The sequence below is a fragment of the Giraffa tippelskirchi genome, chromosome 4, assembly GCF_054371585.1.
Source record: "Giraffa tippelskirchi isolate mGirTip1 chromosome 4, T2T-mGirTip1v1.2.pri, whole genome shotgun sequence".
Taxonomy (NCBI): domain Eukaryota; kingdom Metazoa; phylum Chordata; class Mammalia; order Artiodactyla; family Giraffidae; genus Giraffa; species Giraffa tippelskirchi.
This window is the reverse complement of record NC_137278.1, coordinates 27,642,861-27,668,575: the sequence shown is the minus strand read 5'-3', so window position 1 is coordinate 27,668,575 and position 25,715 is coordinate 27,642,861. Positions and strand designations below refer to the sequence as shown.

The window sequence follows — 25,715 nt, the reverse complement described above, 5'->3', positions numbered from 1 at the left end:
GCAAGAGAAGCCACTGCAATGAGAAGCCCATACACTGCCACTAGAGAGTAGCCCCCACTCATGCAACTAGAGAAAAGCCTGCACAGCAGTGAAGACCCAGCACAGCCAATAATAAATAAATAATTTTTTAAAAAGGAAATAGTGTTTTACACAAGGTCTAAGTGGATTTAGTAATTTAAGAAAAGTCCCCATATTAATCCTTACAGTATTTCTGTGAGTGTACCAGAATCAACTCAACAATCAACACTCCCTCTGTAGTGCTTGTGTCCCTGACCCTGTCAGAGCATGAGTACTGCTGGCTGAAGCCCAGCACTGGGGTGACTTTACAGAGAAAATCGGGGAAAGAAACAGAAGCTAAGCCCAATGCTTCCAAGTCTTAGGGTTTCTCCTTTAGAGATGGTGACAGTCAACTCAGGGGTATACAAACAACCCACAGAGTTTTCCTGTATCCAAGTCAGCAGATTCATTTTAGAGTCTCAAATCATAAAAATTACGTTCTCTACCTTTTTCTAGTAGAATAATCCAATGTTTGTACACACTGCAAAATGATCACAATAAGTCAACCTCTGACACTGTACACAGTTACCAAATTTTTTTTCTTTTCTTGTGATCCTTTTATAATCTACTCTTTTGTGTGCTAAGTCACTTCGGTCATGTCCGACTCTTTGCGACCCTAAGGAATGTAGCCCTCCAGGGTCCTCTGTCTATGGGATTTTCCAGGCAAGAATACTGGAGTGGGTTGTCCTGCCCTCCTCCAGAGGATCTTCCCGACCCAGAGATTGAACTTGCATCTCTTATGTCTCCTGCACTGGCAGGCGGGTTCTTTACCAGCTGGGGAGCCACCTGGGAAGTCCCATCTATTCTCTTAGCAACTTGCAAATATGCAAAGCAGTACTATTAACTACATTCATAATGCTGTACATTAATCTCCAAGACTTATTAATGTTTTCCACTGACATACTATAAGACAGTGGCTTCATTTGTCATCCAGCAGAGAAAGGCTGGATTTGTGTTCATAAACTGAAGTTAACCATCTCCTTTTGGTTTCTTTGTACCTACATATGTTTGCCCATTCTCCTTAAAGTAAAAATGTACGGGAGCACGACCATTTCCTGAAATTCTGACAGCAGCTCCTCCTGTGGAGCAACACTCCACACAAAATAGTTCAAATAAAATACTCAGAGAAATGGGGTTTGGGGGCAGTTTTTTTTTTTTTCCCAGATCTTGTACAACTCAGTGGTGTAGGTATGACCAGCCTTGGGTTAAAGCCTTTGTAATATCCACTTTTAACGATATGAATATACCTTGGAATCAAAGCAGCTAATTACTGAAGGGAGTTTAGCTGCTCATAGAGAGTTCCTGGCTAAGGACAACACATGAATGAGGAGAAATGTGAAGGCCCAGGTTCCGGGAACAAGACAAACCTTCAAGTGTCCTCTGAGGAAATGGGGGTCTTTATACACTATTTCAGAACTGTGGTGCTGGAGAAGACTCTTGAGAGTCCCTTGGACTGCAAGATCAAACCAGTCAATCCTAAAGGAAATCAACCCTTCCAAGAATATTCATTGGAAGGACTGACGGTGAAGCTCCAATACTATGGCCACCTGATGTGAAGAGCTGGCTCATTGGAAAAGACCCTGATGCTGGGCAAGATTCAAGGCAAAGGAGAGGGGCTGACACAGAATGAGATGGTTGGATGGCATCACTGACTCAATGGATATGAGTTTGAGCAAACTCCAGGAGATGGTAAAGGACAGGGAGGCCTGACATGCTGCAGTCCATGGGGTCGCAAAGAGTCGGACACGACTTAGCGATTGAACAGAACTGTTTCAGAACATGACCCTTCTGGAACTGTCAGTCTTGGCACCAGAAAATTTAAATGACTTCACATGTGGTTCGTTACATCTGGATGCATCTCATAAATAACAGATTGTAACAACATATGCTGACTTGTGCCTCAGGTGCTCCATGTCCCCTTCAGTCTGTAGTCTCACTTCATTGCTTGTCCACCCCCAACCCCTCCCTTCGCTCTCCTCCAGCAGTTCTACACCCTTGAGCATTGCTTGCAGCCTGCCTGCATTGCTCACCAGCTGCCTCCTGTCCACACAGCTTGTCTCCCCAGTCAGATTGCAGGTGCCTTGTAGACACAGCCAGTCTCAGACATTCATCCATCCCATCACAAAACCACCCCAGCCATCACCCTTTATGATTGTTTCTGGGTCAGTAAGACGTCAGTGTGTGAGTGTGTGGGCTCAGTCACTCGTTTGTGTCCACCTCTTTGCAATCCCATGGACTGTAGCCTGCCAGGCTCCTCCGTCTTTGGGATTTCCCAGGCAAGAAGGCTGGAGTGGGTTGCCATTTTTTCCTCCACAGGCTCTTCCCAACCCAGGGATCAAACCCTTGTCTCCTGCATGGGCAGGCAGATTATTTACCACTGAGCCACCTGGGAAGCCCAAGACATCAGTAAGATGCTGAAATACTTATACTGTGCCTGATCGCCTATTGCAGGGCAAGCAAGAGTGTGAGGAGAGCCTTGGTGAAAGTTTCCTGTGGGAAATGAACAGGACCTAGAGAGGAAGGGACGGATTCATGGAGAAGGTTCTGGGATGTGTTAGGAGAAATATTCTGCGTCCACCCACTACTCTACTTCTCCTCACTGGCCTCCCCTGTCCCTGAGGAAACCCATAGGCAATTCATGTAGAGAGAAGGCTCCTCCCCTCAACTTCCCAAGAAGAAATTGGGCCTTTGGGGTGGGCAGGGGAGAAGTGGGAGGAAGCTGGTCTTTTCCAAAGGCCCCTCCTCACTGGGGCTTCTACAAGCTTCCAGCTCTTGGATTTCTGCTTTGACAGAGATGTGGTCCCTCAGGTCAAGAGGGGGTTAGTCCCTCTCCAGACACCTCTCTCCTTCTCTTCTCTCTCTGCTTCCTCCAGATGGACTGAGTCCAGGGCAAGTGACCCAGAGCCTTGGGTACTGATCTGGGTTACAGGCCCCTAGGCAACCTCAAAGTCCACCAAGGTAGGAAGGAAGTGGGGGCAGGGGGATGTCTCCACCTAGACGCTGGGAAGGACTAGCCATCCAGTGGCTACAGAGCCCGTGCAGGGAGCAGGGGCAGGCTTCGTCCTGTGCTCAGTCATCTCCCTGGGTCAGGGCAGGCTCCTCGGGCCCTGAGACCCCGAGGACAGGCCAAGGGAGAGGTCAGGCCCCAGTGACCCTGGAGGAGTCTGGGCTGAGCCCCCTCGCCGGCCCCTCCTCAGGGCTCAGAGCCTGGCCTGGTGCGGAAAAGCAAACAGGCCCAGACGCTGCCCTTTGGACCTTTTGCAATTTGCCCGGTGCTCCCTCAGCTGCGGCCCTGGGCGGGTGGCCTCAGGCCTCATATAAATAGGGCCCCGGCGCCGGCTGTCCATTCCCACTACAGGTGCAAGCGTGGGTGCGGGGCTGCCTGTGGGCGCCCGTCCCCTGGAGCCAGCGAGCAGCGCCGAGGCCAGGCCCAGGCAGCAGGCGGGAGGGAGACACCGCCCGGGTTGGCCATGGGCGCCCCGAGGCCCGCGGTGCTGCTGCTGCTGCTGCTGCTATTCCTAGATGCCGCCAGCGCCCAGGCCAGTGAGTGAGGCCAGCTGGCCGTTGGGGTACAGGACTGGGGGTGGGGGACCAGGGGCCCGAAGCCAGGGCCACAGTGGTGGCTGGGCAGCTTGGTCCTGGGTAGGGAGGAGCCAGGGAGGGCAGCCCCAGGATAGAAGGACAGGGGCACAGGACCAGCTGCAGGGGGCTCCTCTAGACTCAGGGTGGGGGTGGGGGAGGTGATGGAAGGGATGGAGGATTCTTCAAAGCCTTCTTCCCTGCTAGAGGATAATGCAGTGGTCCTCCTGGTCAGACCCTGGGACCCATCTGGAAGAAGGGGAAAACCTACAGTTGCCTTTCTCCCTTTCTTACAGGAGATGAAGTGCTGGAAAATGTCAGCCCCAGCTGTCCAAGTAAGGCATTTCCCCTGAGTTGGAAAGGCGGCCCCACCCCACCCCACCCCACCTCCGACCCCTCCCTCTGCACCTCGGATCACTGAAATACCGTGATGCTGTGATTGGTGTACACTGCTCTGACCCCAAGAAGCCAGTTCCTGGAGCCTCTGCCCCTGCTCCGAGGGGATCTCAGCTCTTTTACCTGCCCTTCCCCTCTGTCCCAAACGTTCAGCCTGGGGGTAGGGTGGGGAAGGGACCTGTTGGTCCACGGGCACTTTAAAGAGACTGTTTGTCAGGGACTAATCATTAATCTGAAGCACAAGAGGGTGAAGAAATGCTGACTTTAACCTTCGTGCAGAAATCCAGATGCTCACCCTGGGATTTGTATTTACCTGACCCCTAGGGGTCAAAGGAGCCGGCCTTGCAGTAGTACCCTGTGTTCTCTCTCCAGAGAGAGCGGGATGCTAGCCTCTGGTGGAGCAGCACTGCCATCTCGTGGGCATCTTGTATCACTGCCTCTGGACTGGGACCTAGATGTTCTTTTTCTCAAATTGTTCAGGAAATTTCTCTCAAGCACAGCGGAAACCTCCAGAAATTCCTTCTTGGGGATTTCTTATGTCAGCCAGATACCCCTGACGCTTAGTGAACTTTGCCTCAGATATTTGGTAGAATCTAAAAAGAGCCACAGAATTAGAGTATTTTCATGCTGAAAAGGCAGTGAGATATGTATTTGCTTTATTCCGTCAACTCTTAATTTTCCAAGGAGTCTTTCCTGTAGACTGTCTGAGCCTCATTACCTGACACTCCCTGCCTTGTGCTTCAGATTATATATTCAAGGAATACCAGTTAATTTAAATATTAGCCTCAGCACTGTCGTAATGGAGAAGTTAAATTTATAAAGAAAAATTAAGCATAGGCAAAATTAATTGAAAACAATTGGAGTTTAATTACCGTTTTTCATTATCTGTGCCACTATCCCTCTATGCCGAGGACTGAGTAGCCTTGGGCGAATTATTTCTGCCGTGTAGCTGACAGATTTTTCCTCATTGTAGAAGATGCAACACGATTCAAGCACCTCAGGAAATATGTCTATAACTATGAGGCTGAGAGTTCCAGTGGTGTCCCTGGGACTGCTGATTCAAGAAGCTCCACCAAGATCAACTGCAAGGTACGAGGGGAAAGGGAAGGCCACTGGAGGACCCTGGAGCCCAAGGCTGAGCAAACCCGGCTTGTGCCAGGACTGTCATAACCTCTAAGTGCTGGACTGGCCCTCAGTTTGCAAGTCAGCTTCTTTGCTCAGAGGTTGTCTGCTACAGGGACTTCCCTGGTGGTCCAGTGGTTAAGGCTTCACCTTCCAATGCAGGAAGTTGTGGATTCAATCCCTGTTCGGGGTGGCCAAGATCCCACATGACTCAAGGCCAAAAAACCAAAACATAAAACAGAAGCGATATTGCAACAGATTCAATGAAGACTTTAGAAATGGTTCACATCAAAAAAAAAATTTTTTTAAGTTGTCTGCCACAGAAACAATATTTTTACCTACTAGGTTTATTTTGCTATTAGCTTCCATTCCCTGGTGGCTCAGAGGGTAAAGCCTCTGCCTGCAATGCGGGAGATCCGGGTTCAATCCCTGGGTCAAGAAGATCCCCTAGAGAAGGAAATGGCAATCCACTCTGGTACTTTTGCCTGGAAAATCCCACGGAGAGAGAAGCCTGGTAGTCCATGGAGTCGCAAGGAGTCGGACATGACTGAGAGACTTCACTTTCACTTTCACTTTTCTTTCCAAGATGTAATTAGAATATGTGATCTAAAATGTCAAGATTGCAGACCAATAGATTTAACATTTCAAGAGATGTCCAGTGGGTGAGCATCCCAGGAAAGCATTCTGGAGTGTGGCTTTTATCATCTAACTGAAATGGTATCTACTACTAAAAACAAACAGAACAGAAAATTTTAAACGTGCAGTTTGTTCTCAAATAAAACTTTACCAGTTGTTGAGACAGACTGTACTCATATCCATGTTCTGTGGAACAGATCGAAGGGCAACTATTGGGGATCATGTGGGAAAGAGAAGTCAAACTGGGCTACCCGCTTATTTTTAGGGCACCAACATCTGTGCTGTCAGGTAAGGTAGCCATTAGTGACATGTGACTATTTAAATTGAATAAAAGTTGTTACTCGGCTATATTCAAATATAAAATAAAAAGTTTTAAATAAATAAAAATCAATTGAATAAAAGTAAAAGATCAGTTTCTTAGTCACACTAACTGTATTTCAATTGCCCAATTGGCACCCATACCTAGTGGCTCCTATATTGAATAGTGAGAATACAGAACATCTCCAGCACTGCAGAAAGTTCTTTAAACAGTGCTGGATAACACAGAGGGAACTATTTAAACTCCAGCTGTATGTGAAGCTCAGAATAGGTCCTGGTAGATACAAATGGTTTTGTATTTTTGGTTTTTCTACTTAGATTAAGGAAGCATTTGCTGTTGAAACCAATGTTAGTCCTCTTCCTGCCTCCTGGTTTTCTTCCAAACCCTCACTCCTCAGCTGCATTTCTTCCAGCCAGTTGTACCTCTTTATAACTAAAGGGAGTACATTTAGAACCAATAAAAAGTTATCATCCTTTGCATACAAAGGGGAAAACTTCAGAAGCATGGTACCCCGCGGAACATGGGAAAGGTCAGAAAGCCCTGAGCTGGGGAGGAGTGTTGTGTTCTTGGTGGAGTCTTAATGTATTGTTACCCTGTCTTCTCAGGTGGAGCTGGAGGTCCCCCAACTCTGCAACTTCATCCTGAAGACGAGTCACTGCACCCTAAACGAGGTGTATGGCTTCAACCCTGAGGGCAAGGCCTTGCTGAAGAAGACCAAGAACTCTGAGGAGTTTGCTGCTGCCATGTCCAAGTAAGACGTGGGCCTGTGCGTTCAAATGTCTGAGCTCCGGGCATCATGGCATGTGTTTTGCATGAGTGTGTGTGTGTGTCCAAGGGGGACATGAGCATGTGTTTATTGTTGGGCACATATGTGAGTACAAGTATTTGTACTCTCTATTCACCATAGAACAGGGAATTGCTGAGTTTTTACAACAATCAAAAAGAGGGAAGTAGTCTTTACCCTCCCCTACTGAAGTTTCCCTAATTGTCATTTACATATGGTTCTAAAAGATTTCACACTTTAAAACTCCTTGAGACAATAAAGCTGAGATGGTTTGTTTAAACAAGTGAATTCATGTTTAAAGAATGAAACAAGACTGTGCCTTGTGGTCCTCAGAGAGGGTCCGGGCAGGACTTGCGACCAAACATGGCTCTGCTCAGCAGAGAACACTAGCGTCAAGGGGTCTGGGGAGAGCCACAGCCTAAGCGGGTCCCCCTCTAGGGCCGGCATCCCGCCAGTGCACACTGACCAGACCATTCCTGTTGCTTACAGCTGGCAGTGCTTCTGACTGATTAGTGTTCACAGTGTGCTGGTTGTTAGATTTTTTTGAACATCACCCCTGCCTCATCTCCAGACGACAGTTTGCAGTGTCTCCTGCATTGCAGGCAGATTCTTTACCATCTGAGCCATCGGGGAAGCCCTTGTAGTGTCCTGAGTATGTGCAAATACAGACAGTTATGGGGTTGTTGATTTGGTAACAACAGACATTCCTTCCCTGCCCGTCTTTCAGTTTGTTAAACATTAGATTCAGAAGCCAAAATAGTCCCTGGTGCTTCCGTCTCTTACCCATGCATCTTATTGTATCCAAGACTTAGATGCATTGGAGGGGGTGGGATACAATGATGAAAGGGAGGAGGAGTTGCTGTTTGGTCCTTGTCTGTTACTTGCTCAGTCATGTCCGACTTTGCAACTCCATGGACTGTAGTCTGCCAGGCTCCTCTGTCCATGGAATTCTCCAGGCAAGAATACTGGGGTAGGTAGCCATTCCCTTCTCCAGGAGATCGTCCCAACCCAGAGAACAGGGCCTCCCACATTGCAGACAGATTCTTTACCAGCTGAGCCACCAGTGAAGTCTTCTTTGGTCCTTACCCTCCTCCAAACAAAAGAGACTCCTGCTTTTGGCCACCTTGAGGCTTTTCTGTAAGCCTGTGTCACAGTATCTGGAATATTTTTTGAGAGGATGTAGGGCTGTGGGAAGCATCCTTCATCTCTTTTTCTTTCTTTAGACTCAACTAGAGCAGGTAGTGCCAGGCTCTGTGAAATCCCCTAGGGAAGTCCCCAAAGAAAGGTCCCTAAGATCAGAGTTGACCCAGGCTTTAGCCACAGCCTGAGATCATATGAAAGTGAAGGAGTGTCCAACAAATGTATGAAAAGAAACTCCAGTTTGCTGGTGGTCAGGGGATGAAATTAATGCAACAAGATATTTATTACCTTATACTCACTTATAACCATAAGACTACAGAAACTTAAAATAGCAATAGCACCTATTACTGGCAAGCCTGTGAGGAAAAGCATACCCTCATGCACTGCTGCTGCAAAGGAATGCCTTTAGTCAATTTCTACTATAATTATAAATTATAAGTATAATGGAAAATACTTGGAGCTTTTGACATAGCTAAAAAGAAAAGTAGTAACATGTGAAGATAGGTGCATAAGAATGTTTGTATCAGTGTTGCTGGTGGGGCAAAAAAATTTAAACATCCAGGAAGAGAAAAAGTGAATGCCATCAAATAGGAGGCTATCTGAATAAAGAATATATAACCATAGAATGGACTGCTATTTAACTTTGTAAAAAGAATCTGTTAGAGTGCTACCAGATGACTCAAGGATTTTCATGGAGTAGAATTAAATGAGAAGAACAAGATAAAGACAAGTATGCATGATGCCATGCCATTTGGATAAAACCAGCAATGACAAACTCTTTCTATGAAGGTGTTTTCATGCCCACACTTCTGTATAAGATCATACGAGTGTGGGGATATGAATGGAAGGCCCAGTGGGGTGTTCTGTGGGGAGTGTGACTGCAGAGACTGATATGGGGAGAGAGGGGGACTGGGTGAGCCAAGCCAAGCAATAAAAAAAAGGAAAAGAAGTGAAAGAATACCAGAAGCATACACATACTTGTATACTTTTCTGAAAATGTATGTATATGTGCTGATATTTATCAAAAACGATATAAAAAGAAAATAAGTAAATAGAAGGCTGCAAAGCCACCTAGCTTATGGCTCAAGGTGGAGAAGGGACACTCGGTGACCATACTCTCTCTGCACCAGGTATGACCTCAAGCTGGCTGTTCCTGAAGGCAAGCAAGTTCTACTTTACCCAGAGAAAGAAGAGCCTAAACACATCCTCAACATCAAGAGGGGCATCATCTCTGCCCTCCTGCTTCCCCCAGAAACAGAAGAGGCTAAGCAAGTGTTATTTCTGGTGAGAATTTAGAAAGCTGATAACAGTGGTCCTTTGAACTCCTCTTCACATAGTGGAGCCGGGTTCCACTTATATGTCAACTGGATCGTTGACTCAGCTGCGTGGCTAGTTACATAGGAGGCCCTGTACTGGTGTGAAGCACATTGCTCAGAGCTCCCCTAGCTTCTGAGGTCACTGAGGGCCCAGCCCACACAGCCTGAGCAGGTTGGGTCTAATTTTATAGCAGTTTCTGGGGAGTCCTGACCACCCTACCTTCTGTTTGATTTTGTTATGTTTCCACAAGTTAGAGCCTCTCTTTGTAAGAGAGGCCACAGTAAGGCCTCTCTTTGTGTGTGTGTGTGTGTGTGTGTGTGTGTGTGTGTGCGTGCGTGTGTAATTTTTGGCCACACTCTGCAACATGTGGGATCTTAGTTCCCCAACCAGGGATTGAACCTGTGCCCCTTGCATTGGAAGGCAGAGTCTTAACCACTGGACCACCAACGAAGTCCCCTGTGTGCATTTGAAACACAGAAAATAATTGAATCTATTTTCCAGCCTCTTTTAAGAATCCCAGGTTTTGATCTGAGGATGCATTGAGTTTAGTTCAGTCCTGTGAACACTTTTGAGCCCTTACTATGTTCTGTGCTCTGTGCTGCACTCCATGGGGAGAAGACACTGCTGCATCCCGCAGGGGCCCCTGCACAGGGAGGTCTCAGGATCTGGGGGGATACAACACAAAACGGATTGGAGTATACACCATAAATGAGCAATAGAGAAAAGGCTCCGAGAGCACAGAATATGCAACCAGTGTTGGCTGAGCCCTAGGCAGGCAGGTGTGCCCCAGAGCCAGGACTACCCTTAAGAGGTTTTCTCATGCCCACCCTGGCTGCCTGGGAACCAACAGCACCCACATTCTGTCCAAGAGGATGAAGCTTTCTCCAAAATCCATGTTGCCCCTGCCTTTTCTTATAGGCTTCTTTCCCAGCCCCACCCCGAGCACCTAAAGATGGTTCCCTGTGTTGAGTACACTTGTATCTTCTGCTGCCCTAGGATACTGTGTATGGAAACTGCTCCACAGACTTTACTGTTAAAACGAAGAAGGGAAATGTGGCAACAGAAATATCTATTGAAAGAAATCTGGAGAAGTGTGATCACTTCCAGCCCATTAGCACGGGAGTTAGCCCACTCGCTTTGATTAGAGGCATGGTAAGTTTCACATCAGCATTGCTATGCACACTGGCAGCAGCCTCTTCATTATTAACATTATGGAATGTTAGAGCTAGAAGGGATCCCAGAGAAAAAATTCTAGGCAAAGAAAACATAAGGAGCAGTAGGAACAGCTGTGAAGTGTTCGTGTGTGGTAGGACAGGGAGTCATGTTAGATGCATGCATGCGTGCTAAGTCACTTCAGTCATGTCTGACTTTTTGCAACCCCGTGGACTGTAGCTGCCAGGCTCCTCTGTCCATGGGATTCTCCAGGCAAGAATACTGGAGCGGGTTGCCATGCCCTTCTCCAGGGGATCTCCCCAACCCAGGGAACAATCAAACCCATGTTTCATTGTGTTTCCTTCATTGGCAAGAAGGTTCTTTATGACTAATGCCACCTAGGAAGCCCCATGTGCTGGATTCAAGGTTATAAATACTTTGTACAGATCAAAAGTCCCCTGGGGTGAAATAAGAAAAGTCTACAGCTGGACTCAGCTTTTGGGTTTTCATCCCCTTGACTAGAAGTCAAGTATGAAGCTCTCTTCTCTCGCTGAGTTTATCTAGTGGTACAAAACCCCTGTTCCCCCACTTTCTTTCCTGAAGGGAAATACATATGAGAGAAGACTCAGGTTCAAGCCCCAGGGACTGATGAAAATGCTTTTCCCCTGATCCCATTCACAGACCCGCCCCTTGTCAACACTGATTGGCAGCAGCCAGTCCTGCCGGTACACCCTGGACCCAAGGAGGAAGCATGTATCAGAAGCCATCTGCAATGAGCAACACCTATTCCTGCCCTTCTCCTACAAGTAGGTCCCTGGCTGTAGCCCCGATTCCTTACTTATGGGGCCAATAGGAGCTGAATGCTTCTTGGTGCCCTGTTGCAAGCTAGGCTGTGCCTGGGAGGAGGTGTGAAAAGGTACAAAGCAGAATGTATTCCTGTCCTCCTGTCTCAAGCTAATAGGCCATTTGGTAGGAAAGACTTAGGCATGAGGAACAATTCAAAACCAACAAAAGATATCTGAGATCCAGACTTTAAGGGCTAGAGATCAGGAAAAACTGGAACCATTACTGGCTGCTCGGGTTAGAAAGGCTTTACAGATTTTGGAATTGGCCTAGAGACTTACATATCCATTTTGAAAACTGGTCAGTCAACTAGTGTTGACTGAGTAACTGCTGTCTGTATTCTTGGCACTGAACTATGGGAGATAACAAAAGAATTTGGAGCTTAGAGTTAGTTCATTCCCTCTGGGCTCTCTGGAATGGTGGAGAATGTAAGGTACATGTGTCCTTCTGATGGAAGGACAGCCAGCATGACCAGAAGGAGCTGTTGCTGTTCATAGGGGTTCAAGGACAGCTGGATATAAATAAGTATGGTTTGAAAGGGGAGCAGGATTCAGGGAGAAGTGGAGATAGGGGAGACATTCAACATGAAGAGCAGAGAATGCTGCGAGGAGCCTGGCCATCCATGACGTGCCGTGATTCCTGTGTTGCCAGGAACAAATATGGAATGATGGCACAGGTCACACAGACTTTGAAACTTGAAGAGACACCTAAGATCAACAGCCGCTTCTTTGAGGAAGGTAAGATGTTATGTGCACGTGGTTGCCAGGGCTGGGAAACCTGCCCACAAGGTACCAACCATGGCTTAGCTCCTTGCTGGGCCCTGTGAGAGTCCTGGGCTCTGGGCTTCTGGCCATGGGCCATTCTACTGAGAAAGCCTGTTCATTTCAGAATGTCAGGTGGCAATGGGATAAAGGAAAGAGAAGAGTTCTCTCAAAGCTCCCTGGGTTTTGAAAGTAGGAAACTGGCCTGCCAAGTCCACCTTTGGTAAATTGGGCAGCCGGGCCTGAGCGAGGTAGGGTAAATGGGAAAGGTCAAGAATCAGTCTTTAGAGCTGAAGGGAACTGCAGAAACGTCTAGTCCAACCTCAGCCCTGCATCTATCTTGTATGTCAATGAGTCGTGTGCCCTACCTCGTTCTCAGCCACCTGTGATGTCAGGTGGTAGCAGCATATGCTCTTACACCCATTCTATGGAAGGAAAAGGGACACGCAGAGTGGCTTAGTGATGTATTCAAAGTCACAGACTGTTACAGGCGGCACAGAATGGGCCTCCAGGTCTAATCGAAGTCAGGAGTCCTTCCTCCACACCACTGATTCACCCACTTCCCGGGCAGAGGTGAGAGCAGGTGATGGAGGGGACACAAAACATCCCCCCCATAAATACACAAACTGCCCCCAGATCCAGTGCAAAGACAGGACGGGTGAGCACCAGTGAGTCTAGCCTCCGCTGTTGTCATGTCAGTAGCACCTCCTCACCAGTTCTTTTAGGCAAAAAGGTCAGTCAATCCGATACAAATCTAACAAGCCTGGATTCAATCCCAGCTCTGCCTCTTACACCCAGAAAGATCTTGTGCATGGTGAGTGGCTCACCTCTGGGTCTTAGTTCCCTTATCTTTAAGTTGAGGAATAATATTAACACGGGACTTCCCAAGTGGTGCTCATGGTAAAGAATCCGGCTGCCAGTGCAGGAGATGTAAGACAATCAGGTTCAATCCCTGGGTTGGGAAGATCCCCTGGAGAAGGACATGGCACCCACTCCAGTATTCTTGCCTGGAGAATCCCATGGACAAGGGAGCCTGGCAGGCTATGGTCTATGGGGTTGCAAAGAGTCAGACACAATTGAAGTGACAGCAGGCATGCACAATATTCATGCTAATCACAAGGAGAGGGTGGCAAGTTAGGGAAACACCGAAGTCAGACCCCTAGCACAGAGCCAGACACAAAACAGGCACTAAGTACAGAACAGGAGAGGCTCCTTTTTCCACCCACCTCTTGCTGACCCCTCCCAGATCTCCAGCTTCTAGAAGAAAGATAAGGTTGAGATGCAGGGGTAAGCTGGAATCCCTCTGACACACTCCTCCTTCCAGGCACCAAGGCAGTGGGTCTTGCCTTTGAGAGCACCAGGTCCACGTCACCTCCAAAGTACGCTGAAGCCATCGTGAAGACACTTCAGGAGCTGCAGAAACTGCACGTCTCTGAGCAGAATGCCCAGAGAGCCAACCTCTTCCATAAACTAGTGACCGAGCTGCGAGGCCTCAGCAGTGAGGCGGTCACCTCCCTCTTGCCGAAGCTGATCGAGGTGTCCAGGTATTTCTCAAGCAGTCACAGCTCAAACCTTCATAGATTATGAGCCTATGAGAGCTAGCTGAGACCTTGGCCAGAGAATCTCAGGGACCATTGAAATTTCAACCCATTTAATCAATTGAGTCAGTAAATGTTTGCTCGATAGAGAAATGTCAGCTAAGGTGTCTAGAGTTCCATGAGTAACACACACACCTACATTGCATCCAAAGTAGATAAATATTTACATGTTAAGATAGGAGGGAAATCTTTCCCACATTTTGATGGGTATCTTTAATCCCTAATTCTATAATGAGTACTCTGGGAAGTGTGAGAGGAAAAGAAGTCTGTGTTTTCTGGAAGCCTGTAGGCTAGAGGAGAGAGACTCAAGCAAACAAAATAATACCATGACTTCTCTTTACTTCAGTGCAGTCTTAGTGCTGTGAAGGTCAGAGAAGGGACTGGGGACTGGGCGAGTGTTTATGTGGCATGTTCCATCTTCTGACCAAAGGGTAACAGTCCTCTCTGGGTGCTGAGTCCAGGGGGTCCTTCTTCAGACTTTGCTCCATGGTGCTTCTCCAGTGGATGCTACTTATGGGGAAGGCTTCTCTGTTGTCTAGGGATCTGAGTTAGATTTTGGAAGATGGTTGGGTTTGGATCTTGAATAAGGGAATTCCTGACAGAGGGAACACTGTGGGCCAAGGAGGTTTTAGCTGCCTAGAAGGTGATCTTTCTTTCTCTGCCCTTTTCTTCTCAGCCCCATCACTTTACAAGCCTTGATTCAGTGCGGACAGCCCCAGTGCTACACTCACATCCTCCAGTGGCTGAAAAATGAGAGAGCCAACCCCCTTCTGATAGATGCCGTGACCTACCTGGTGGCCCTGATCCCAGATCCTTCGGCTGAGAGGCTGCGGGAAGTCTTTAACACCGCAAGAGTGCAGCAGAGCCGGCTCACGTTTTATGCTCTGAGTCACGTGATCAACAAGTGAGTTTTCCACTGAATCTCCTCGTAGGAGCGAAGGATGACCCTACGTGTCAGTATTCTGTTTGTACTCTCCCTCCACTTGCAAATTCTGATGCTTACCCTTTTGTTCGTCTACTGGTCAATTTTGAGAGTAATGACTTGAAATAAGAAATCAGCGAACATCAGTGTATATTTTAAGATAAACCTGGCTATGCTTGCTGAATCCTAACTTTTCTCCTGTAGCTATCATAAGACAAACCCTACATGGACACAGGACCTGCTGGAAATTGCTGATTACCTGTCAGAACAGATTGGCAATGACTGCACTGGGAACGAAGATCTCACTTACCTGATTCTGAGGGTATTTTCAGTTTTTTGTTTGTTTGTTATATATAATAGGCATCATTTCAGATGCACTTTTTCTGTCTGCCCCTCACTGCACCTTCTGTGCCCTGATTCTCTCTTGTTTATTTTCAATGCAGGTCATAGGAAATATTGGTAAAACCATGGAGCAACTAACCCCAAAACTCATGTCTTCAGTCCTGAAATGTATCAGAAGTGAACAGCCATCCCTGGTGATTCAGAAGGCTGCCATACAGGCCCTGCGGAAAATGGAGCTTAGTGACGAGGTAAAGTCCGCAGAAGAGGGCTGAAAATGATGAGTTGATTCAGATTGACAAAGATTTGGAATGAGATTCTAAATCTCATCATTCCACTGACTTTATTCTGCTGCTGCTGCTGCTAAGTTGCTTCAGTCGTGTCCGACTCTGTGCGACCCCATAGACGGCAGCCCACCAGGCTCCACCGTCCCTGGGATTCTCCAGGCAAGAATACTGGAGTGGGTTGCCATTTCCTTCTCCAGTGCATGAAAGGGAAAAGGGAAAGTGAAGTCGCTCTGTCGTGTCTGACTCTTAGCGACCCCATGGACTGTAGCCTACCAGGCTCCTCCGTCCATGGGATTTTCCAGGCAAGAGTACTGGAGTGGGATGCCATTGCCTTCTCCGGACTTTATTCTACTGCTCTTTAATTGCAAATTTCAACACACCTATTGACTGCCTGGGGCTTCCAGAAGGCTCAGTGCTAAAGAATACTCCTGCCAAGATAGGAGACACAGGTTTGATTCCTGGGTGGGAAAGATCCCCTGGAAAAGGAAATGGCAACCCACTGCACTATTCTCTGGAAAATCCCATGGACAGAGGAGCCTGGCGAGGTACAGTCAATGCGGTTACAAGAGACTCAGACATGACTTACCAACTAAACAACAATTGACTGCCTAGCCATATGTGGACATGAGAAAAATAGTTGACCCTCCTGCTACTTCAGCAGGTGAAGTGTGATTTTTTTCACTACTTGCTGTCCTCTCGCCAGATTGACCATAACTCCCATCTTGGGAAAACATATCTGATTTTTTTCCCCCAATTTCCCTAGACTAAGAGAGTCAAACTGGCCCGCAAAGGTGGTGATGGTGACTCCACAGCTTTGCAGACAACCTGACTTACTTATTAGCATCAGATTCTCCTGATTCCTTCTCACCTTTACCCTCATATTGAAATAATTTATGTTAAAACATCGTTATCTTCAGCTAGTGGCAGAACTCCAACAAGTCATAACTTGGCCATAACTTGTGTATTTTAATGCAATTGAATTCAGCATGCATATTTTTTAAGATTCTTTTTGATGTGGACTATTTTTAAAGCCTTTATTGAATTTGTTACAATATTGCTTCTGTTCTATGTTTTGGTTTTTTGGCCACAAGGCATTTGGGAACCTTAGCTGCCTGACCGGGGATTGAACCCACACCCCCTGCATTGGAAGGCAAAGTCTTAACCACTGGACCACCAGGGAAGTCCCTCAACATGCATTTGATAGGTGTCTTCTGAGAACCCTTCCTTGAGCTGGTTGCTCTGGATGAAGAAGGTTCAGTAACAGCATTTGAAGAATTCATAGAGAGAAATTCCACATGCAAAATAAGATCAGGGATGGTTGCCAGACATGTTCCATGTTCTGACAGTGATGACAGTCTCGTCTTTGGGCTACAGGTCCGGGAAGTCCTTCTTCAGACTTTCCTTGATGACACCTCTCCGGGGGATAAGCGGCTGGCTGCCTACCTCATGCTGATGGGGAGTCCTTCCCAGTCGGATATTAGCAAAATCACCCAACTTCTCCCCCGGGAACAGAATGAGCAAGTGAAGAACTTTGTGGCTTCCCACATTGCCAACATCTTAAACTCAGAAGATCTGTATGTCCAGGGGTAAGTAAAGTCATTTTCCTGCGTCTGCCACAAGGGGCTGAAATTCCAAACCTCATTTCTGATTTAGCCGCTGCCTGCCCTTTACAGGCTGTTCTTTCTTCTGGAACCAACATCTGTGTGAAATTGCAGCAGATCTGAGCCAAGCTTTGGGGGCAAATAAAACCCAAAGAGTTTGGTAGCGATTGGAAATCTACATTGACTTGGGGGTGAGAGAGTAACATGATGTGTGTCAGCTCAAAATACTCTCCTTCTTTTTGTCTAGCTTGAAAAGCGTAGTGGAAGAAGCTCTGAAAAAATCTCAACTGCCAACTGTCATGGATTTCAAGAAATTTTCCCGGAGCTATCAGTTTTCCAAATCGATTTCTCTTCCATCACTTGACCCGGTCTCAGCCAAAGTCGAAGGAAATCTTATATTTGATCCAAACAATTACCTTCCTAAAGAAAGCATGCTGAAAACAACCCTCAAAGTCTTTGGATTTGCTTCAACTGACCTCTTTGAGGTATGTGTGGGTCTGAAGCAGAGTCTTATGTTTTCTAGCCCATTCTGGTCTACATCATAAATAGTCAAGTCAAGGGAGCCGTGAGCCAGCTACAGGAGGAACAAGAATCATCAGGCAGTGATACCATCACTTCTTTCCCTCCCCCCTCTTTTTCCTGCCTCCCCATTAGGGGCCATGTGAAGCACAACTCCTTATATGAATGGAAGTGCGATGTCTCAGAGAAGCCCTTATACCCTAAATCCAAGGGTTCAAACCCCAAATTCACCCCCAAACCAGAATCTTCAGTTTAACTATGTATCCCCTCTGAACCTTAGCTGCCTCTTCCAGAAAACAAGCACAGAGTAGGTTTTGCCTTGCAAGCGTCTGGTGAGATTTAAATCAGACAACTCCTGGGGAGTGCTCAGGTCAACTCCTGCCCAGTAGCACCCAACAAGTACTTGTTTAATACATTGAGCATAAACAGGGGAATGGGAGATGGACAGACAGCAGAGAAACCTGATGGTGTTTCTTGCCTGATTTTCTCTCTCAGGTTGGTTTGGAAGGGAAAGGTTTTGAACCAACACTTGAAGCTCTTTTTGGGAAGGAAGGATTTTTCCCAGACAGTGTCAACAAGGCTTTGTACTGGGTTAACGGTCGAGTTCCTGATCATGTCTCCAAGGTCTTGGTGGACCACTTTGGCTACACCAAAGATGATAAACGTGAGCAGGTATGTTTTACGTATCCTCTCAAGGAAAGCTTTGCGTCTCAATGCGGAAATGTTCTTGTCTAAGCCTGGAAGTCATCAAAGCACTATCTAACCAAAGCGACAACTATGGCTATTACTAACCAGTCCAGTGGGAATAAGAAACAGTATCCTCTGCAGTGATGGGCCTTCTGGAGATTCAGTCTGCCCAGAGTCCAGGCTCATTAGAGGCTCTCTAGCATAATGATTAAGAGTGTGAACTCTGGGGCATGGGTTTGAAATCTAACCTCACTCTCTTCAAGCTCTGCATACCTGGGCAAGTTTCTTGATGTTATATCTGTTTCCATATCCCCAGAATGCTGATAATAACTTGTATCCTTCACAAGGATATTTAAAGACTAAATGAACTAAAGTATACAAAAAGCTAAACAAAGCCCCTGACTCTTGTGTTGATTATTCAAGAAGCAGATACTATTATAATTTTGAAATTCATATTTTCACTATTATTAACTACTTTCTCTGGCTCTCACCCACATCTGTGCACTAGCTAATAGAGGCAGAATCCTCTTTGAAGTTGTCATAAGCCTCTACTTAAGGAACAGAAAATAGGTTGTGTGATCTGGACCTTCTTATTCTTTAACTCCTTGCTGTCCAAAGCATGGTTCAGTCATTGGCATCACAACAACGCTTGTTAGAAATGCAGGTTTTCAGGCCCTACTGGGCTCTATGGAATCAGAACTTGCATTTTAATGAGACCCCCCAAGTGACCAGTGTACACATTTCAATTTGAGAAGCAGGGCAGTAATTTACTCCCCAATGCTCACCTCCATCTCCTAATTTACTTACCTCCATTTGAGGCTGAGGGTCTTTGATCTGTTTTGGGTCTCTCAATCACTCTTTCTTTCTCAGTGCCTAAGCATCAGTCTCTGGGATCCTTATCTCTAAGAACTTACCTAGATCAGAGCTTCCCTAGATGAGGTGTGTTTCAAGCTTTTGGCCAATATATACAGCAGCTATGCTTTCCCAGGAAATCCCTAGTGTTTTCCTTTGTCAGAGGAGAGAAAGAGTAAGCAGGGGAGGGGATGGGGGACAGAGGATCTTCTAATCTTGAGGATCCATAGGGATCCTGGCATGCTGGAGAACAGAGATCACCTATGCCTACATCATTCAAGTTAAGAACAGTGTGGAAGCACCATTGTCCCTGGCGAGACCTTAGTTTTTTGTTTTTTGTTGTTGTTTTTTTTAATGTCAGTTTGGAGGAGCTGTCTATCTTTTGATAAAAGGTGGGAGCTTGGTTTCAGTGTCTGCCCCATGTCCCCATCATGAGGGTTTATGTTTAGGCTCGTCACAGCTGCAACAGGGAGGTCCCACATCTTAACCTAAGGGTGTTTGACAGCACTCACACCTCAGTAGACATTTTGATGTTAAAATCCCAGGACATGGTCAATGGAATCATGTTCAACGTTGAGAAGCTGGTCAAAGATCTGAAATCCAAAGACTTCCCAGAGGCCAGAGCCTACCTCCGCATCTTGGGAGAAGAGCTTGGCTTTGTCAGACTCCACGACCTCCAACTCCTGGGGAAGTTGCTGCTGAAAGGTGTTCATACCCTGAAGGGGATCCCCCAGATGGTAAGTGGGCCATCATAGGGTGATGGCTTAGCCTGGGCTCTGTTGAGATCTCCCAGACTCCCTTAAGATCCCAGTCATGCAGACCAGAGAAAGTGCTTGTGCTTCCTTCAGAGAGGCAAGTTTGTCTTAAATGTCAGTGAAGAAGATTCCTGGATTCCTAAGGAACTGATAACATTTAGAAATTAAGCTATTCATCATGTTAGATGTATCTTTTAACAGCATTCATTTGTTCATGTGGAAAACAGTATAAAGTGTATCTCTCTACCTAGAGAGATACACTTTAATATTAAATATTAAATATTCCCTTTAATGTTTAAATGATGAAGTGATTATGAAACAAAGTATGTAGAAAACTTCAGTCCATTGTCTAAATATTTATAATTATTAGTTTATTAAAAAGGGAGAAATTATCCAAATACACTCCCTAGGATATAATGAATAATAATGTGGCTTTCATAAAAGAGATCTCAAGTTATTTTCCAGAGTCGTTATAAAGAATAAACACCAATGCATACTGATATGTACATCATCTAAATAGCTCATCAGTTTTAAAAAACTGGTTTGACCATAATATATTGTGCTGCAAGTATTCCAACGCCAAATAACCAGAACAAAGTCATGCCATGCAATGATACTTAAAGTTCACAAATCTTAGAGGCTCAGAAATATTCTGAAATGCCCTTTGAATCCCCAGTTGAAAATGACATAATATCTACCCAGGGCAACTTTTTGTATCCCAATTTGTTGAAATCAATAATCATTCATCTTTATTTATTAAGCTATTCAGCTAATTAAAATATGCTGGTCCCTTCTATTCTGGATAAAGAAGAATAACTATTGTCTGACATGGGGGAGGCTGCATTTTGGAAAACCTACTTCAGTGAGGCTTACTTTTACTCTCTCCTGTGTGATATATAGATTAAAGAGCTCGTAAGGGAAGGTTCCACAAATGACTTGTTCCTTCACTACATCTTCATGGACAATGCCTTTGAACTCCCCACTGGACTTGGACTACAACTGCAAGTGTCCTCCTCCGGCATCATCACTCCTGGAATCAAAGCTGGAGTGAAACTGGAAGTAGCCAGTGTAAGACTCTGTTCACTTTTTTATTCCTTAGATTGTTCTTTTCCTCCATGGCAGGTGTCTAGTACAATTTAAAAAGGCGTTTGCAATTCAAGACGAAGTGCGTCATCATTGGAATCACCTCATTAACTTTTCATTTTTTAATTTAATTGGAGGAAAATTGCTTTACAGTGTTGTGTTGGTTTCTGCCATACAACAACACGAATCAGCCATAATTATACATATATCACCTCCATCTTGAGCCCCTCTCCCCTCCCCCCACTCCACCCCTCTAAGTTATCATAGAGCACCAGGCTGGGCTCCCTGGGTTATATAGCAACTTCTCACCAGCTATCTATTTTACACATAGTAGTGTATATGTGTTGATGAACATTAGGCTTCCACCAGGATGCACCTAGCAACTTCTGCTCAGGCATGGCCATAACGTGAGAACTAAGTGTTTTGGTCATCTTTGTATCCTGTTATGCTTAAAGTTAACTTGGGTACTTCCTGGTCCTGGGTATCAGTCTGGCCCTGGAGAACTGAGAACGTGGCTTTTCCTCCCACAAACACATCTCAGTAACGCTTCCTCTGGTGTGAGCCATCCAGAGATTCTTCCCAGAAGTGGGAAGTGGCGGGGCGGGGGTGGTGATCTGACTGCAGGGGACTGAGGTTATTGAACCAAGCTGATTAGGTCATTGTCTGACATACAGATGCAGGCAGAACTGGTGACAAAGCCGTCTGTGTCTGTGGAGTTTGTGACAAACATGGGCATCGTCATCCCAGACTTTGCCAGGAGCGGGGTGCAGATCAACACCAACTTCTTCCATGAAACAGGCCTGGAGGTGCGAGTAGTCCTAAAAGCCGGGCAGCTGAAGTTCATCATTCCTTCTCCCAAGAGGCCAGTCAGGCTGTTCAGTGGCAGGTAATTCTTTCACTGAGATCTGACCAGCCAGTTTGATAGAAGAAATTATGACTTCAGGGTTTGGCCAAGCTACACAGTTGACTGAGAAAATTCAGGCCCCAGTGGATCTTGATGGGGGGGCGGGGGAATGGAGTGAGAGAAGGTACTGGATTACCTGCTTTTAACCTGCCTAGACTCACTACATAATTACAGTTTCCTCAGAGAAGGTACTGGATTACCTGTCCTAGACTCACTGCATAATTACAGTTTCCTAGACTTTTCATATTTCACTAAGCTGAGACTTAAGACCTACTTGATTAATTAGTTGCTATTAGGTTGTATTTTCTTGTGTGATTTCTTTTGAGAATGAAAAAAACACTAGCTATAGAGAAAACATCCTTGGGAAATGAACATTTTCCCCAAGAAAAATACCAAAGAACATACTGATCTACAATGGCAAGTTCAATGGATAAAGCATGAAAGTCCTAATCTGCTGACTATGGGAAGCAACCTCCTACTGAGAGCTCCATGGTCAATAAAATCCTCAAACATGGATTTACCTTAGTGTTTCCATATTTTGGACACATTTTTTTTTATTAATAATTATTATGTTCACTGAACTCTAACCCCCTGAGTGCTTTGCAATGAGTGTTATCAAATATAAGACAAATGGGAGACCATTTTACTCTCATTCTCTTTCTGCCTACACAATAAAACCGTTATATAAGGACACATTAACTTATCGATTCAAATGCAGTGAGATAAGCAGGGACTGTCAAGTGAAGGCTGAGTTAGAAGCAGCAGGAGAGGACCATGACGTTGTGTATTGTGGAGCCTGTGGCAGTTAGGGAAAGCATTCTGGAGAAAGCCACACTTCAGCTCATCCCTGGAAGCCGTGTGGGAGTTACCCAGACAAAAGAGAAAAGAATGAATGTTCTCAGGCAAAGAGAAAAGCACGTACAGTGACCTGAAGGAAAAATGTGGTTCCAGGAACTATAAGAAGTTCCATGTGGTTAAGTGCATGGAAAATACAGTGAAAGAGGATGTGAGAGGCTGGCGGGGGTCATCCTTGTGAGCCATCTTCAGGAGTGTGGGCTCTTCTGAAGGCAAAAGGGTTGAAAGTGGGCGTGTAAATGAAGTAGTAAGGTTGGTGTTTTAGAAAACTCTGACTCCGGAGTAGGAGATGGGTCGAGAGGAGGCACGGCCAGAGCAGGAAGGTGAGTCAGGAGCCTGGTTACAACCACACATGGGGGGAGATGGTAGTGCCACACCTGATGAGGGCAGGCAGACAGAGCAATGAACTGACCCCAGAAATCCTTAGGAGGTGGAAACTTGGTGATTGACTGGATGCAGGGAGTGGGCGGGGGCGGGGGGGAGGTGAGGAAAAAGAAGGAGTCAGGAGGAGTCAGGGGTGCTCGTCATCGAAATAGAGGCTAAAGAAGCAAAGCAGTTGGTGAAGAGGACAAGGACAAATGCCATTTTCAACACACTGGCTTGGAAGTCCTGGGAGACTGAGAATACCCAGCTGTCATCAGATCCATGGGTCTGAGCTCAGTGCAAAGGTCTGAACTATAAATACATATCTGGGCATCACTGGCACATAGAGGTTGTTGAAATCAAACAGTGATTCATGTAGAGTAAGGCATGAGGGACTAGGACAAGAACAGATAGAATATACACACGTAAAAGGAAGAGGCATACGCAGCAAAGAGTAATAAGGGGTGACCGAAGCCATAAAAGGTCACAGAAGCCCAGGAGCAGCCACAGGGGTGGATCACCCCACAGACAGGGCATCACTGGCACTTAGGATTCCAGCCCACCAGCAAAGGTTGGTCTCAGCGCACCCCTAAAATGAGAAAACAGCCCTGAGAAAAGAACATGATATATCAAAGAGACCATCCTTAGATGGAATCAGGACATTGTGAAACATTCTTGCACTTACTAATTCTTTAAGAGCATACTGGGGAGGAGGATACCAGATGTTTTCAGATCTAGTTCAGACTCTAAAGTCTGAATCTGGCCATTAGTGAGCAACTCTACTGAATGCTTCCAAGAGATCAAAGAAGACAAAGCTGAAAAATGTCCATTGGAGGTAACTGGAGATGCTGATGAAGGCAGTTGCAGAAGCACCAAGAGGGTGGCCGTCAGAACCCTGTTCAGGAGAAGGGTGTTGAATGAAAGTGGTGACTACAGAGGCAGACAGATTTCTTGATTGTGGGAGACAAGACGGGGCTAGAAGGGCAGGAAAGGGGTGTGGAGTGTGTGTACACAGTGGAAAAAGAGACTTGAGTATGTTTAATGCTGGTGGAGAAAAGCTAGTGGAGAGGGATTTCAGATGAAAAACAAGTTGGACACCTTTTATCTGCACTTTAGGAAGGAAGGGGCAGCCATGAAGTCAGGTCCCAGTGACCGTTACTGACCTCTCTGATCCTCTTTCATCTGTAAAAGGAGACTCTTAATTCCTACTGTCATGGAAACTACAGATAGGAAATGTGACTAACTTAGTGCAATGTCTTAGTGCAAATTGTTTTGGGAAACGTTAAGAGTCACAGGGTTGTTAGCCTTATTGATGTTCTTCTTTTAGCTCTGTGTTTCTGAGTAAATCAAAGAATTTGAGGGGGATATGAACTGAGGGAAGATGGGGGCAGGGTAAGGGGGCATTTGCATTGGGAGAATCAGTGATGTTCATTTCAATGACTTGAAAATAACTTAGGTGTTTTTTTTTCCTTCTTTCACTAGTAACACATTGCATTTGGTCTCTACCACCAAAACGGAAGCGATCCCACCTCTCATTGAGAACAGGCAGTCCTGGTCAACTTGCAAGCCTTTCTTCATTGGCCTGAACTATTGCATCATGGGTGCTTACTCCAATGCCAGCTCCACAGACTCTTCCGCCTCCTACCCACTGACTGGGGACACCAGGTCAGAAATGCTCAGTGTCTCCGCCCAGCATCTGCTCACCTCCTAGATTATGACCACCTAGCAGGGCTTCGCATATGATGCTAGTGGTAAAGAATCTGCCTGCCAGTGCGGGAGACACAACAGACACGGGTTCCATCCCTGGGTGGGGAAGATCCACTGGAGAAGAAAATGACAACCCACTCCAGTATTCTCGTCTGGGAAATCCCATGGACCGAGGAGCCTGACGGGCTACAGTCCATTGGGTCACACAGAGTTGGACATGACTGAGCATTCACATGCAAGCAGGGCCAAGGAAGAATGCTTTGTGTTGTGTTACCATGTCACCAGCCTCAGGAACTTGCTCTATGCCTTGGTCATTTAGAACTGTGGTCCTCTGCCCTACACACCAGAAGGGTACCTACCTAACCTTTGTGGCTAGGTTTTGGCATCTCCATAGGTGGGAGGAGAGAGCAGTGTTGGAAGGTGAGGTGTCATAATCCCTAGGGAGGTCTTAGCTCCAAAAAAAAACAAAGGTAATTTTATCAAACTCCCTCAAGGAAACTGTACCCACTGCACTGAGAATCACTCCTTTAAAAGCATCTCTTTGTAGATGGTGCCCCCCTTTTCTCCCTCATGCATTAGAGGAGATCATTGACATATGATGATTTGCTCCCAGTTCAGTATCCATGTTTCCATTACCTCCAGACACACGGGCAAGATCTTTCTTGAAGCCACTCCCACTCCATGGATTCCCTTGTGGCTCAGCTGATAAAGAATCTGCCCGTAGTGTGGGAGACCTGGGTTCAGTCCCTGGGTTGGGAAGATCCCCTGGAGAAGGCAAAGGATACCCACTCCAGGATTCTGGCCTGGAGAATTCCATGGACCTTATATTCCATGGAGTCGCAGAGTTGGACATGATTGAGTGACTTTCACTTCACTTACCACTCCTTATTCTCAGCTTTGCTAACATAACCAGCCAACCCCTGTTGGTCCAAAAACCCCAGGCATCCTGGAATTTGCCCTTGCCTTGGGCTTTTGGAGGAAATGAAGGAACCTTAAAGAACATCATTAGTTAAGGACAAGAGACAGGGTTAAATAAGGACCAGATTTTTGTTGCAATTGAGGCCGAGTTGTTTTGGCGACGTTATTATCATCACGAAGGCTCTAACATTATCCTTCGCGTGCATTGTAACATCTTTA

The 25,715-nt window shown here is 46.2% G+C and overlaps 1 protein-coding gene across 1 annotated transcript in view; it reads left to right on the top strand.

Annotated features, from left to right (window-relative positions):
* Positions 1 to 3,527: 3,527 nt before the first annotated feature.
* Positions 3,528 to 25,715, top strand: part of APOB (apolipoprotein B) — a 41,646-nt gene continuing 19,458 nt past the window's right edge. The window contains exons 1-19 of the mRNA XM_081593654.1: positions 3,528 to 3,600; positions 3,933 to 3,971; positions 5,006 to 5,121; positions 6,715 to 6,860; positions 9,164 to 9,317; positions 10,347 to 10,502; positions 11,184 to 11,308; positions 11,997 to 12,082; positions 13,431 to 13,650; positions 14,381 to 14,608; positions 14,831 to 14,948; positions 15,070 to 15,216; positions 16,627 to 16,838; positions 17,101 to 17,338; positions 17,868 to 18,044; positions 19,457 to 19,648; positions 20,567 to 20,734; positions 21,424 to 21,635; positions 24,354 to 24,536. Coding sequence (XP_081449780.1) covers positions 3,528 to 3,600; positions 3,933 to 3,971; positions 5,006 to 5,121; positions 6,715 to 6,860; positions 9,164 to 9,317; positions 10,347 to 10,502; positions 11,184 to 11,308; positions 11,997 to 12,082; positions 13,431 to 13,650; positions 14,381 to 14,608; positions 14,831 to 14,948; positions 15,070 to 15,216; positions 16,627 to 16,838; positions 17,101 to 17,338; positions 17,868 to 18,044; positions 19,457 to 19,648; positions 20,567 to 20,734; positions 21,424 to 21,635; positions 24,354 to 24,536 — 2,990 coding nt within the window. The remainder of the gene's footprint in view (positions 3,601 to 3,932; positions 3,972 to 5,005; positions 5,122 to 6,714; positions 6,861 to 9,163; positions 9,318 to 10,346; positions 10,503 to 11,183; positions 11,309 to 11,996; positions 12,083 to 13,430; positions 13,651 to 14,380; positions 14,609 to 14,830; positions 14,949 to 15,069; positions 15,217 to 16,626; positions 16,839 to 17,100; positions 17,339 to 17,867; positions 18,045 to 19,456; positions 19,649 to 20,566; positions 20,735 to 21,423; positions 21,636 to 24,353; positions 24,537 to 25,715) is intronic.